The 15375-nt window shown below is 42.4% G+C and overlaps 1 protein-coding gene across 2 annotated transcripts in view; it reads left to right on the top strand.

Moving 5' to 3' along the window:
* The first annotated feature begins 6815 nt into the window (after positions 1 to 6815).
* The window catches only part of LOC142129876 (sterile alpha motif domain-containing protein 12-like), a 29662-nt gene continuing 21102 nt past the window's right edge, over positions 6816 to 15375 (top strand). The window contains exons 1-3 of one of the 2 annotated variants that reach the window (XM_075194377.1): positions 6816 to 7107; positions 10449 to 10569; positions 12933 to 13083. In XM_075194377.1, the coding sequence (XP_075050478.1) occupies positions 10552 to 10569; positions 12933 to 13083 (169 nt within the window). In that variant the 5' untranslated portion in view covers positions 6816 to 7107; positions 10449 to 10551. The remainder of the gene's footprint in view (positions 7108 to 10448; positions 10570 to 12932; positions 13084 to 15375) is intronic. The other variant, XM_075194376.1, reaches the window with a different exon arrangement.

Genomic DNA, 15375 nt, shown 5'->3' with positions numbered 1-15375 from the left:
AGAGAGCCAGCGATCTGCAGACTGGACGGAGCACCGGAGGAGATGTCAGGTATCAGCACAGTCAGGGTCACAGGCAATGGTTCAGAATCCGGAGACATGCAATGGATCAGGATCACAGGCAATGGTTCAGATTCTGGGTACAGGCAATATGTCAAGGTCACAGGCAATGGTTCAGAATCAGGGAACAGGCAATAGGTCAAGGTCACAGGCAAAGCTCAGAATCCGGGGACAGGCAATAGGTCATACACAGGTAATTAATCCAAAGGTTCACACCAGACAATAGCTCAGGAGCAGGCTAGACACAGAAAGACTGGAACTATAACCGGCACGGAGGCTAAGCCCTCCTTGCTTTATAAACAGACACTGGCCAATGAGGGCAGGTGTGTAATCAGCCCTAAAGGCTGTAATAATAGCTGCCACCTGATGATTTGTGCACACGCCCGGCTGCACCTAATGCTTGGACGCGGCGCTATCTACTGCAGAGTCCCGGCCGGTACGAGACCCGGAAGTGACGTCCCGGTGACGCAGGTGAGAGGGTCGCGGCGGCTGAGCACCGCCTCGGCTCGTAACACTACCCCCCCTTGAGGATGGGTCAAGGAACCCTGACATCCAGGTTTTCCAGGGAACCGTTTAAAGAATTCCTTGAGGAGTTTGTCGGGGACCCAAGAACGTTCTTCTGGGCCGTAGCCCTTCCAATGTACCAGAATTTGGGTTTTCCCCTGACCCTCTTGGAGTCGAGAATTTTCTCTACAATAAATTCATGAGAACCATGCAAGTTGACTGGTCGAGGTTTGGGTTGTTCCAGAGTCTCAAACTTGGAGGACAAGACAACAGGTTTCAGGAGGGAACAGTGGAACGTATTAGGCATTCTCAAAGAAGGTGGAATCTTCAGCCTGAAGGCAACATGATTAACTTTTTTTATAATAGAAAATGGTCCAATAAACCTAGATCCCAATTTCTGGCAGGGTTGTTTGAGCCTAATATTCCGAGTAAACAACCAGACTTTGCCTCCCACCTTCAGAGAACAGTTCCTGCGATGACGATCTGCAAAAATTGTTGACCGAGCAGAGGCCTGAAGCAGGGCGGCCAGATAATTCTGATACGGGAGGCTGTTTGGTGTACCCCAGGAGAACCAGAAGGGTTGATTGAAGCAAGAGAGTTAGACCTGGGATGAAGGCCTGAATGGCAAGAGTTATTATAGGCAAATTCGGCCCACGGGAGTAAAGATGAACAATTCTTATGAAATTTGGAAATGTATAATCTGAGAAATTTTTCCAATGACTGGTTGACTCTTTCTGTTTGTCCATTTGACTGCGGGTGGGGGCAGTAGACAGACTGATGTTGATGCTAAGGTGGTTGCAGAATGACCTCCAAAACTGAGCGATGAACTGAGACCCACGATCAGAAACAATATCTTCAGGCAGACCGTGGAGACGGAAGATATGGCGGATGAATAATGATGCCAGAGTTTGGGCATTGGATAGACCTGCCAAAGCGATGAAGTGAACCATCTTGCTAAAACGATCTACCACCACCCAGATTGTATTGTGACGGGATGACCAGGGTAAATCTACAATGAAATCCATAGACAGATGCGACCAAGGCTTACTTGGAGTAGATAACGGCATGAGTTGACCCAACGGAGAACTTCTGGTAGTCTTGGTTCTAGCACAATCTCTACATGAGAGCACAAACTCTTTAACATGAGCGGTAAAGGAGGGTCACCAAACCGTGTGTAGAAGGACTTCAGTGGTTTTGAACACTCCAGGATGTCCGGCAACCTTGTTGTCATGAGCCTCAGACAGTACAGCCTTCCTGAAGTGGACCGGTACAAACAATTTACCCGAAGAAGTCTCAGGAGGAGCGATTCTTTGGAATTTTTGGAGAGCAGCACCAAAATCCTGGGTCAATCCCAAATGAATAGAGGATGAGGGCACAATAGGGAGCGGAATAGTGGAAGGAACATGAGAGGACACAAAGCTGCGGGAGAGTGCATCCGCTTTAACATTTTTGGAACTTGGTCTGTACGAAATAATAAACTTGAAGCGGGTAAAGAACAAGGCCCAGCGTACCTGTCTGGAATTTAAACGTTTGGCTGATTCAATAAACAACAAATTTTTGTGGTCTGTGAGCACAGAGATGACATGAACAGCACCCTCCAGCCAGTGTTGCCATTCCTCCCATTTAATAGCCAAAAGTTCTCGATTACCCACATCATAGTTTCTTTCAGCAGCAGAGAATTTTCGTGAAAAGTAAGCACACGGGTGCAATTTATGATCCCGAGGATCTTTCTGGGACAGGACAGCACCAGCACCTCTATCAGAGGCATCCACCTCGATGACAAACGGCAATTCAGGAATTTTGGGATATCTTAAGACTGGAGCGAAGGCAAAGGCAGACTACAGGATTTCAAAAGAAGCAATAGCATCAGAGGTCCAATTAGCGGCATCAGCCCCTTTATGGGTTAGGGCACTAAGAGGAGCTACAATGTCAGAGAAGGAATGAATAAATCTCCAGTAATAATTCGCAAAGCCCCAGAATCTTTGTATGGCTTTCAGATTGGTTGGGCGTACCCAATCTAAGACTGCTTGGACCTTGCTTGGATCCATGAAGAAACCCTTCGGGGAGATAATATATCCTAGAAATGAGACTCTTTGGACCTCGAATTCACACTTTTCTAGCTTGGCAAAGAGTTGTTGTTGCTGAAGTTAGAAGGGGATAATAATTTTTTACAGTAATTGCAATTATCTCACGATAATACATGGCCTAAGGGTACCATCCTTCTTCTTGATAAAGAAGAACCCTGATTTGGCAGGGGAAGAGGATTTTCGGATAAATCCTCATGTGAGATTTTCCACAATGTATTCAGACATCGCCTGGGTGTCTGGAAGAGATAGTGGGTACACCTGACCTCTAGGGATGTTCTTGCCTGGAATGAGATCAATGGGACAATCCCAGGGACAATGAGAAGGTAAAACCTCAGAGGCAGACTTGCTGAAGACATCCAAAAAATCGGAATAAGTCTCAGGAAGCATAATACAAGAAGTTACATCATGGCAAGGAATGGTGGGTTTGGGAGGAACCACAGACTGCAGACAATGTTTCCCACAAGAAGGTCCCCAGGAAACCACTTGTGCACGTAGCCAATCAAATTATAGTGAATGGAGTCGCAAGCGAGGGAGTCCCAAAATAATCGTGGTGACCGGTTGCGGAAGTACCAAAAAATGTATCCGTTTGGAATGAAGAGCTCCTACAGACAACTGAATGGAAACGGTCATCAGCGTGATAGAGCCATTGGAGACTCTGTTACCATCCACCACCATCAAAGCCAGAGACTGTGATAACGAGAGTAGGAATGTGTACCTCAGATACCAGAGTAGCGGATATGAAGTCCCCTGTGGATCCCAAGTCCACGAAGGCTAGTAATTACTGTGGATCAACAGGAGAATGCAAAGTGACGGACATAAGAAACTCGGATTCATTGTATATGGTAAAACGGATAAAGACCTATAGCTGGTGACAACCTCTTACATGTATCTGGTGAAACGAATAGAGCCCTATCACTGGTGACAACCTCTTACATGTATAGAGTGAAACAAATAGAGCCCTATCACTGGTGACAACCTCTTACATGTATCTGGTGAAACAAATAGAGCCCTATCACTGGTGACAACCTCTTACATTTATAGAGTGAGATGAATAGAGCCCTATCACTGGTGACAACCTCTTACATGTATAGAGTGAAACGAATAGAGCCCTATCACTGGTGACAACCTCTTACATGTATAGGGTGAGATGAATAGAGCCCTATCACTGGTGACAACCTCTTATATGTATAGGGTGAGATAAATAGAGCCCTATCACTGGTAACAACCTCTTACATGTATAGGGTGAAACGAATAGAGCCCTATCACTGGTGACAACCTCTTACATGTATAGAGTGAAACGAATAGAGCCCTATCACTGGTGACAACCTCTTACATGTATATGGTGAGATGAATAGAGCCCTATCACTGGTGACAACCTCTTACATGTATAGAGTGAGATGAATAGAGCCCTATCACTGGTGACAACCTCTTACATGTATAGGGTGAGATAAATAGAGCCCTATCACTGGTGACAACCTCTTACATGTATAGGGTGAGATAAATAGAGCCCTATCACTGGTGACAACCTCTTACATGTATAGGGTGAGATGAATAGAGCCCTATCACTGGTGACAACCTCTTACATGTATAGGGTGAGATGAATAGAGCCCTATCACTGGTGACAACCTCTTACATGTATAGGGTGAGATGAATAGAGCCCTATCACTGGTGACAACCTCTTACATGTATAGGGTGAGATGAATAGAGCCCTATCACTGGTGACAACCTCTTACATGTATAGGGTGAGATGAATAGAGCCCTATCACTGGTGACAACCTCTTACATGTATAGGGTGAGATGAATAGAGCCCTATCACTGGTGACAACCACTTACATGTATAGGGTGAGATGAATAGAGCCCTATCACTGGTGACAACCTCTTACATGTATAGGGTGAGATGAATAGAGCCCTATCACTGGTGACAACCTCTTATATGTATAGGGTGAGATAAATAGAGCCCTATCACTGGTGACAACCTCTTACATGTATAGGGTGAGATGAATAGAGCCCTATCACTGGTGACAACCTCTTACATGTATAGGGTGAGATGAATAGAGCCCTATCACTGGTGACAACCTCTTACATGTATAGAGTGAGATGAATAGAGCCCTATCACTGGTGACAACCTCTTACATGTATAGAGTGAGATAAATAGAGCCCTATCACTGGTGACAACCTCTTACATGTATAGAGTGAGATAAATAGAGCCCTATCACTGGTGACAACCTCTTACATGTATAGAGTGAGATAAATAGAGCCCTATCACTGGTGACAACCTCTTACATGTATAGGGTGAGATGAATAAAGCCCTATCACTGGTGACAACCTCTTACATGTATAGGGTGAGATGAATAGAGCCCTATCACTGGTGACAACCTCTTACATGTATAGGGTGAGATGAATAGAGCCCTATCACTGGTGACAACCTCTTACATGTATAGGGTGAGATGAATAGAGCCCTATCACTGGTGACAACCTCTTACATGTATAGAGTGAGATGAATAGAGCCCTATCACTGGTGACAACCTCTTACGTGTATAGGGTGAGATGAATAAAGCCCTATCACTGGTGACAACCTCTTACATGTATAGGGTGAGATGAATAGAGCCCTATCACTGGTGACAACCTCTTACATGTATAGGGTGAGATGAATAGAGCCCTATCACTGGTGACAACCTCTTACATGTATAGGGTGAGATGAATAGAGCCCTATCACTGGTGACAACCTCTTACATGTATAGAGTGAGATGAATAGAGCCCTATCACTGGTGACAACCTCTTACATGTATAGGGTGAGATGAATAGAGCCCTATCACTGGTGACAACCTCTTACATGTATAGAGTGAGATGAATAAAGCCCTATCACTGGTGACAACCTCTTACATGTATAGGGTGAGATGAATAGAGCCCTATCACTGGTGACAACCACTTACATGTATAGGGTGAGATGAATAGAGCCCTATCACTGGTGACAACCTCTTACATGTATAGGGTGAGATGAATAGAGCCCTATCACTGGTGACAACCTCTTACATGTATAGGGTGAGATGAATAGAGCCCTATCACAGGTGACAACCTCTTACATGTATAGGGTGAGATGAATAAAGCCCTATCACTGGTGACAACCTCTTACATGTATAGGGTGAGATGAATAGAGCCCTATCACTGGTGACAACCTCTTACATGTATAGGGTGAGATGAATAGAGCCCTATCACTGGTGACAACCTCTTACATGTATAGGGTGAGATGAATAAAGCCCTATCACTGGTGACAACCTCTTACATGTATAGAGTGAGATGAATAGAGCCCTATCACTGGTGACAACCTCTTACATGTATATGGTGAGATGAATAAAGCCATATTGCTGGTAAAAGCTTTCACCATAAATTGGGTTTGCTCTTTGCTAGGTGAGGTGCGTGTAGAGAATCAGAAGACGGATAACTGGAGGGAGAGGTCCCAGGATTCATCCTTCTCTAGGCTCCCAGCACTGGCTGTGCCGTCTGTGGCCCTTTTTCTAAACACTTTTGGATCAGCTGTCCATCTGGAATCAGTTCATTGCTTCCTCATATCCAACAATAATCCACCCATGACCAAGGTAATATATCTGGGAAGGAGGGAGTGCGACACCGGGGGTGATATAGTTTCCAGCGTTACTATCTCTACATACAGCTGTCACTACTTCCTATTTTGGAGTTTGTGTAATACCTGTTTTTTTATTACTAAGATATAAATATAGACTGTCAGCTTGTGAGCAGCACCCTCTTACCTCTGTGTCTGTAAATTCCCAGTCTTGTTTAATTACTGTGTATTCCCATATTGTAAAATGCTGCAGTGTGTCATCACCATATAAATAAATGTTAATAATAACACATAAAAGTTTTACTCTGTGCCTTGTGCTTAGCAAAGTGGTGACAAGGGAATTACTTTGAATCCATAGTAAACATTTTCTGCTTGTCCGTCATGCTCCAGCGTTTTGTATTTGGAGATCTCTGTGATAACAAAGAAAATTCTTCAGCCCTGAGGCTTTGTATATTCACATGGTAGAGCCACAACATGCCTGCAGAACTCGGCAAAGAAATTGCAGCTATGCCTGACTCAGCAGGAGAGAGGCGTGGGCATCAGGTGGGGACAGAGGATTAGCAGAGAGGCGTGGGCACCAGGTGGGGACAGGTGAGGAGAGATAATAAGAAGAGGCGTGGTAGGGACCCAGCTGCAGTTATAGCAAAGACATAAATGAGAAAAGAGAGAGCCCTTATGAGGTTGTAATTACAGTATTAGTAAAGGATAGAGAGGCAGGGGCTGCTGATGTGAGGCACACGGGAAATTAGCCTGGAAGGATCTAGATTCTGGTTGGAGTGGCGTTTAGGTGTCACATCTGGAAATATTTGCACAGTGGATTAAATCTGGTATCGATCGAGCTGGAACACAACGTTGGAGACAGACGAAGGCGACCTGCAGGTGAAAGATATATAATAACTATTGTAAAAGGGGGATAGGGTGAATGTACAAATGTAAAAGGCGGAGGTATAAATATTGGAGAAAGGACATTACAATGATTATGTAATGTTTTATCTTGTACATTAGATTATATATCATATACATGCATGTTTTATGATTCATCTATGTAGGAAGTGTTCTATATTGTAAATAAAAAGAATTCTATAAATCAAGAAAAATAATCTCTCTTAGATCATGCGGCTGTACATAACATGTCTGATTGTATGTGTCACTGTATGTCAGGATACATATAACCATGTGTCATGTCTGACATACTTTCCACACGCTTGTCTTGGGATAACCGGAAATAATATTACAACTTGTGAAGTGTGATGGTAAAAAGTAATAATGTTTCAGGCTCCCTTGTGTGTAGGTTAAAGTGTCAGCAGCTGATGATTGGCTTGGCAGCAGTGTTTATCAGTAACAATAACACTTAGCTGAGTGCTGGGAAGATGGCTGCAGTAGATGGGGGTGTTGTAAACTACTCACTGGCAGACATTAATCTTGTTGCAGACTCTGCTTAGTCCACCATCACTTCAGCTTCTTACACTTTACAACTGTCGCTCGTCTCTCCCTTCTTCATTGTCCCTTTCCTCACCTCTACTCTGTCCCCTGTTCCCTCTGAGGTATTCTCTCTTATCATTCATATTCTCTCTTATCATTCATTGTACTCTCCTTCCTACTTTATTACTTTCTTTTTCTATCCCACAAGCCCCATTCAATTTACAGTCGGGCACAGAGAAGTTGTCATCTGTGCCCACATTGTGCACCCATTAGTCCCCATGCAGAACCTCACTCAATAGTAAGGAATTCCACATGAGCGACCACCACGAAAATGGCAGTCAGAGACCATCGACAAGGCCATAATATGTCTGTGCTGTGCAACTCTTAGTGCCTATTGAAAACTCTGCTCATTACACAACTATATTGATACACTATACATCACGTCTCTTTCTATATTCACTATGTAAACATTTATTGAACACTACAAAGCTTTACAGATCCATCAGATGACTTCTTCTATATGTCAGTACATATATGTACTTATAATGTACTTGTAGGTGACCTGTTCTTTCACAGACTTTTTATTATAATTGTCTTTCAATAACTATTTCATTTACAATGTATGTGTCTCTATGGTTTCATTTCTTCCTTGTAAACAATGTTACGGGTTCTTCTGAGTGGTTAGGATGCGGAGGTTCTTCTTGTTGATGGCCATAGAGCAGGCAATGTTTAACTGTCCTTGTGAGGAGTACAGATTCCTCAAGGCTATCGTGGACACCTTGAAACACTGCCCCTGAGCCTTCCTGGAGGTGATGGCAAAACACAACTTATTGGTATTTATAGGCGCTTGAAGTGAAAGGACCAAGTCACTGGACATGAGTGAAGACACGCTGCTCCTTGGCACAGCCTGCAGTATGATGACCTCTACGGCATGGCTTTTCAAGCAGTTGGGTTCCGTTGCAGAGCTGTGAGGCGCTGTGTTTCAAGATACTAGGGGGCCCACTATCCAGTGCTAGTGTTTCAGATTTATCCTTTCAATTGGGACCCAAAGGCTAAAAGTAAAACAAATCCCAACTTCATGTGTTTCCCTCTTAAATATTAAGATATAGGGCCTGATTCATTAAGGAACTTAGGCAAGAAATTGAGTAAGTTTTCTGGAGGGGTGCAAATTAGTTTATTATTTTGCACATAAGTTAAATACTGGCTGTTATTTCATGTAGCACACAAATACTTGATAGCTTATTTGTACAATGAAATTTAAAGTTGATATTTGTGTGCTACATGAAAAAAACAGCCAGTGTTTAATTTATGTGCAAAATAATAAACTATTTGACACCCCTTGCATTGTAATATGGTTTTGTCCAGAAAATTTAAGTAAGGAAACTTACTCAAATTCTTGGCTCAGTTCCTTAAGGAATCAGGCCCATAGTGACTTATAGAATGTGACTTGTGATGTACAGTACTGTGGTGTCTGATATATATTGGTCCCAGAGCTCTGTAACGGAACCCGTCTGCCAGTGGTCGGCCAACATGCTAACAGTCTCTGCCAAGGAGCAGTACCTCATCATAGCGCTCATGCCCAGCGACTTTAGGCTCTGTTTTGCCATCACCAATACACAGGTGTGTCTCACAAGTACAGTCATACATCGCTTGTTCTAGACTATCAAGAACCCCAACATGCTGCCCCCTACTGGGAGAACCTGTAACGTTATTTACAACGAAGCATTAATATCATACATACACATATAAGTTGCTGAAGTCATTTGGTGTCTTTGGAATCCCTATATGAAGCCTTCTAATATATACGTATAAAATCGGCCAAACATCAGACAATTGCATAGGAACGTTATTATTATTTTCATAAATCAAATGATCCATTCTATGAGTCAATATTACCCATATGTGACATTCACACAACAAGAACACAGCACCTCTACAGTCCACAACATGCTACTGCAGCTCATAAGAACATTCTTTGCAACATTGGTATTAATTTGGCCATCATTGGGTCAATCAAGGTAGAAGAGATTGACACTGTTTTTTCTATTTCCCTTCTATATAAATTCCTGGCTGAGACTAGTATGATTCCAGCTGTAGAAAGGGCTGGTTTATAGGCCCTCTATATACAGAGAGATTACAATCAGTTCTCACTATGTCTGCAACCACCCTTCCGGCTGTTCTATGATTGCTGGGAGTGGTTGTGTGAGAGAGCAAGTTGCAGCCTGTGTCTTCTTCCACTCATTTATCTATCTGTACAGGATGAGACATTGTAAAGCCAGCTACGCTGGAATGGTCTGATTCACGCACTAAACATTCTCTTATTTAACAAGACGTTGGGTAAGAAAACCCTCCTAGAAGTTGTCTTTGTTGCATAAACTTCTGGTGATGGGCCACCCGTGGGTCAGATTCACTCCTGGTAACAAGGTCATATCTTTCCCACAATAACCAGAGCAGTCTTAGGGAAAAGTAAAGTATGTAAATGTTACAGCAACACACTAGGAAAATGCCAGCTAGAGATGAGATTCTATTTCTTTCTTTATACTAACAAAAATAATAATGTTTTCATCACATATTTAGGATTGCCTGAGTGTCTCAATGTTACAGGTATAACACCTGCGGGTAAATGTATCAAGCTGCGGTTTTATTCAGCCATTTAAAATTGCAGCAAATCGCGAAAGATAACCATCAATTTTATGTGCAAAATTGCTATATGTGTTAACCGGTGTTTTTTACTTTCCAAAATCCAATCTCTGGCGATTTGTGTCGATTTTACAACACCTATCTCTCCCATGTTGCAGTCAAACTCGCTGGAGATTCAGTACTGGAGATATTCCTGATGTGTGTTTACTTGCAGATGCAGGCCAGGAAGCAGGATCTCCTCTGTGTGGTCTGGGGCTATCCATGGCTCAGCGCTTCCAGGTAATATTGTCTGCCCAGTCCTCACATATCACCCTCCCATCACTTGGTGAACACTGAGCTGACTCTTCAGACTTCATTGTGTCAGATACACGCAGGGCAGATTCCCGTGTAAGATACTGAGAGTTAGTCTATGAAAATACACCAGATAATAGATGTCATAGATGGCAAATCCACAATATCAACATTACATTTACTCACATAGAAAAAGTTATTTAACAGTTCAGTTTTTATCATTAAAAAGTTATTTTGTTTTAATTAATTTAGTAGAATACACACTTATTGTAAGAAACACTTACCCCACTTCCAGTCTGACAAAACCCATCTTTATATCATATTCTCTGTCATGCTGGTTCACTGCGTTCATCCAGAATCTGGGTTTTCTTCTATTGTTTTTATTAAGAGCTCTCTCATATAGCCGTACAAGGTGAAACACCGTAATGCTCACCATAAACTACTGCCAGATGTAATTAGTACATCATTTATATAATGTCCTGAAAACTCTTAAATGTATGAAATATTAAAATATCCGCAGTGTATATATATATATATATGGTAGATGGATAGACAGATACATATAGATAGATAAATAGGCATATATATATATATATATAAATTATATATTAAAATATATAAAAACACTGATAGTTATTTAATTAATATTACAAATAAAAATAAATATTAGACATGAGATAAATATTTTTTTGGGTAACATAATACATAACCTTGAGAAGGACAAAAGTAAAACTTCTAACATTTTATTGGCACAATTTATTTATTTTATCGTCCTTTTTTTACGTATTCTCTCACACCCAAAGCCAAACAACACTGTCAGCTGTAAATCCACTTCCATCATGGAGCTGCTTATGTTATTGGAGGTACTGTAAAGCGCACCCTTTCGGCCTCATTACAATCATCATCATCATCATTTATTTATATAGCACCAACATATTCCGTAGCGCTTTACAATTGGAGACAAACATAATAAACTAATAAACAAACTGGATAAAACAGACAAAGAGGTGAGAAGGCTGCTCGCAAGCTTACAATCTATGGGACAATGGGAGATTGACACATGAGGTTAAGTCTACATTTTGCATATTGGCCCAGCCAGACTGCAAAGGTAAAAGTGACTCATAAGCTAAATGATCCCGTCACACAACAATGTTGGTCAGGGCTAGTTGTCTTGTGTGAAATTGTGTAACGGGTGATAACAGGGTAATGTAGTGAGGTTAATAGGGTGGTTGAGGAATATTATAAGCTTGTCTGAAGAGGTGGGTTTTCAGAGAACATTTGAAAGTTTGTAGACCAGAGGAGAGTCTTACTGTGCGAGAGAGAGAATTCCATAGAGTGGATGCAGCCCGAAAAAAGTCCTGTAACCGGGAATGGGAGGATGTAATGAGGGTGGATGAGAGACGCAGATCTTGTGTAGAACGGAGTTGCCGAGTTGAGAGATATTTTGAGACAAGAGAGGAGATGTATGTTGGTGCAGCTTTGTTGATGGCCTTGTAGGTTAGTAAAAGTATTTTATATTGGATTCGGTAGAAGACAGGCAGCCAGTGTAGAGACATACATAGTGATTCAACAGAGGAATAACGATTTGCAAGGAAAATCAGTCTTCCCGCAGCGTTCAAAATAGATTGTAGGTGTTTGAGTCTATTTTTGGGAAGACCAGTGAGGAGGGAATTGCAATAGTCAATGTGGGAGATGATAAGTGCATGAATAAAGGTTTTTGCAGTGTCTTGCGTGAGATATGTGCGGATTCTGGAAATGTTCTTTAGATGTATGTAACATGATTTACATATAGAGTCAATGTGGGGAACAAAGGATAGGTGTGAGTCAAGGATTACACCTAGGCAGGGAGCTTGTGGGGTGGAATTTATGGTCATGTTTATCAACAGAGATAGAAATGTCAGGTATGCTCTTGTTGGTGGGTGGGAATATTATTAACTCTGTTTTAGAAAGATTAAGTTTGAGTTGGCGAGAGGACATCCATGATGAAATGGCAGAAAGACAGTCAGTTACACGGGACAACACAGATGTCGAGAGATCAGGAGAGACAACTTACACAACTTTAGAATGAGTTTACAGTTGTAGTTGAATGTGACTTCCTGCTCCTGGTTCTTAGCTGTAAGTTGTATTATTCAACATACCCCAATGAGTAGCCTGACATATCAGATCACTTCTCATTATATAATGGAGGGTTCCGGACTATGACCTAACATGCACCTTGTTCCTGACTTTAGTTGTATTATAAGCATTAACCTCCTGTCAGAATATGGAAGCGTTTACATAGCACAGGAATAATACTCGTAATATCGTTGTAGACCACCTTTCCTGTGTATGAGCATTGTCTTCTGCTCCAGGGTTTGGTGTCTCGAGTGTCAGAAGATGAGGACGTCTGGGAGAAGCCGGTGAGTGAATGGACAGTACCAGACGTATGTTCCTGGCTGCAGTATGGACCTTTACAGAACGCACCTGGCTTAGTCCAAGCAGCTTACACCCATGATATTTCAGGTGGGATTATCCATTCATCCCGCCCCCTACTATTCTCCCATCGACAATATCATTTCCCTGCTACAATTTCCTCCTGTGTTGTTCTCCCCTGTTATTGTTTCCTCCTGTGTTGTTCTCCTCTGTTATTGTTTCCTCCTGTGTTGTTCTCCTCTGTTGTTGTTTCCTCCTTTGTTGTTCTCCTGTTATTGTTTCCTCCTTTGTTGTTCTCCTGTTATTGTTTGCTCCTTTGTTGTTCTCCTGTTATTGTTTCCTCCTATGTTGTTTTCCCCTGTTATTGTTTCCTCCTGTGTTGTTCTCCTCTGTTATTGTTTCCTCCTGTGTTGTTTTCCCCTGTTATTGTTTCCTCCTGTGTTGTTCTCCTCTGTTATTGTTTCCTCCTGTGTTGTTCTCCTCTGTTATTGTTTCCTCCTGTGTTGTTTTCCCCTGTTATTGTTTCCTCCTGTGTTGTTCTCCCCTGTTATTGTTTCCTCCTGTGTTGTTCTCCTCTGTTATTGTTTCCTCCTGTGTTGTTTCCGCCTGTTATTGTTTCCTCCTGTGTTGTTCTCCCCTGTTATTGTTTCCTCCTGTGTTGTTCTCCCCTGCTATTGTTTCCTCCTGTGTTTTCTCCCCTGTTATTGTTTCCTCCTGTGTTGTTTTCCCCTGTTATTGTTTCCTCCTGTGTTGTTCTCCTGTTATTGTTTCCTCCTTTGTTGTTCTCCTGTTATTGTTTCCTCCTGTGTTGTTCTCCTGTTATTGTTCCTCCTGTGTTGTTCTCCCCTGTTATTGTTTCCTCCTGTGTTGTGCTCCCCTGCTATTGTTTCCTTCTGTGTTGTTCTCCCCTGCTATTGTTTCCTCCTGTGTTGTTCTCCCCTGCTATTGATTCCTCCTGTGTTGTTCTCTCCTGTTATTGTTTCCTTCTGTGTTGTTCTCCCCTGTTATTGTTTCCTTCTGTGTTGTTCTCTCCTGTTATTGTTTCCTCCTGTGTTGTTCTCCCCTGCTATTGTTTCCTCCTGTGTTGTTCTCTCCTGTTATTGTTTCCTTCTGTGTTGTTCTCCCCTGCTATTGTTTCCTCCTGTGTTGTTCTCCCCTGCTATTGTTTCCTCCTGTGTTGTTCTCTCCTGTTATTGTTTCCTTCTGTGTTGTTCTCCGGTGCTATTGTTTCCTCCTGTGTTGTTCTCCTGTTATTGTTTCCTTCTGTGTTGTGCTCCCCTGTTATTGTTTCCTCCTGTGTTGTTCTCCCCCGCTATTGTTTCCTTCTGTGTTGTTCTCCCCTGCTATTGTTTCCTCCTGTGTTGTTCTCCCCTGCTATTGTTTCCTCCTGTGTTGTTCTCTCCTGTTATTGTTTCCTTCTGTGTTGTTCTCCGGTGCTATTGTTTCCTCCTGTGTTGTTCTCCTGTTATTGTTTCCTTCTGTGTTGTTCTCCCCTGTTATTGTTTCCTCCTGTGTTGTTCTCCCCCGCTATTGTTTCCTTCTGTGTTGTTCTCCCCTGCTATTGTTTCCTCCTGTGTTGTTCTCCTGTTATTGTTTCCTTCTGTGTTGTTCTCCCCTGTTATTGTTTCCTCCTGTGTTGTTCTCCCCTGCTATTGTTTCCTCCTGTGTTTTCTCCTCTGTTATTGTTTCCTCCTGTGTTGTTCTCCCCTGTTATTGTTTCCTCCTGTGTTGTTCTCCCCTGTTATTGTTTCCTCCTGTGTTGTTCTCCTCTGTTATTGTTTCCTCCTGTGTTGTTCTCCCCTGTTATTGTTTCCTCCTGTGTTGTTCTCCCCTGTTATTGTTTCCTCCTGTGTTGTTCTCCTCTGTTATTGTTTCCTCCTGTGTTGTTTCCCCCTGTTATTGTTTCCTCCTGTGTTGTTCTCCCCTGTTATTGTTTCCTCCTGTGTTGTTCTCCCCTGCTATTGTTTCCTCCTGTGTTTTCTCCCCTGTTATTGTTTCCTCCTGTGTTGTTTTCCCCTGTTATTGTTTCCTCCTGTGTTGTTCTCCTGTTATTGTTTCCTCCTTTGTTGTTCTCCTGTTATTGTTTCCTCCTGTGTTGTTCTCCTGTTATTGTTCCTCCTGTGTTGTTCTCCCCTGTTATTGTTTCCTCCTGTGTTGTGCTCCCCTACTATTGTTTCCTTCTGTGTTGTTCTCCCCTGCTATTGTTTCCTTCTGTGTTGTTCTCCCCTGCTATTGTTTCCTCCTGTGTTGTTCTCCTGTTATTGTTTCCTTCTGTGTTGTTCTCCCCTGTTATTGTTTCCTCCTGTGTTGTTCTCCCCTGCTATTGTTTCCTTCTGTGTTGTTCTCCCCTGCTATTGTTTCCTCCTTTGTTGTTCTCATGTT

This window comes from Mixophyes fleayi, unplaced genomic scaffold (assembly GCF_038048845.1).
Source record: "Mixophyes fleayi isolate aMixFle1 unplaced genomic scaffold, aMixFle1.hap1 Scaffold_320, whole genome shotgun sequence".
NCBI lineage: Eukaryota > Metazoa > Chordata > Amphibia > Anura > Limnodynastidae > Mixophyes > Mixophyes fleayi.
This window is presented reverse-complemented; position numbering and strand designations above follow the sequence as displayed.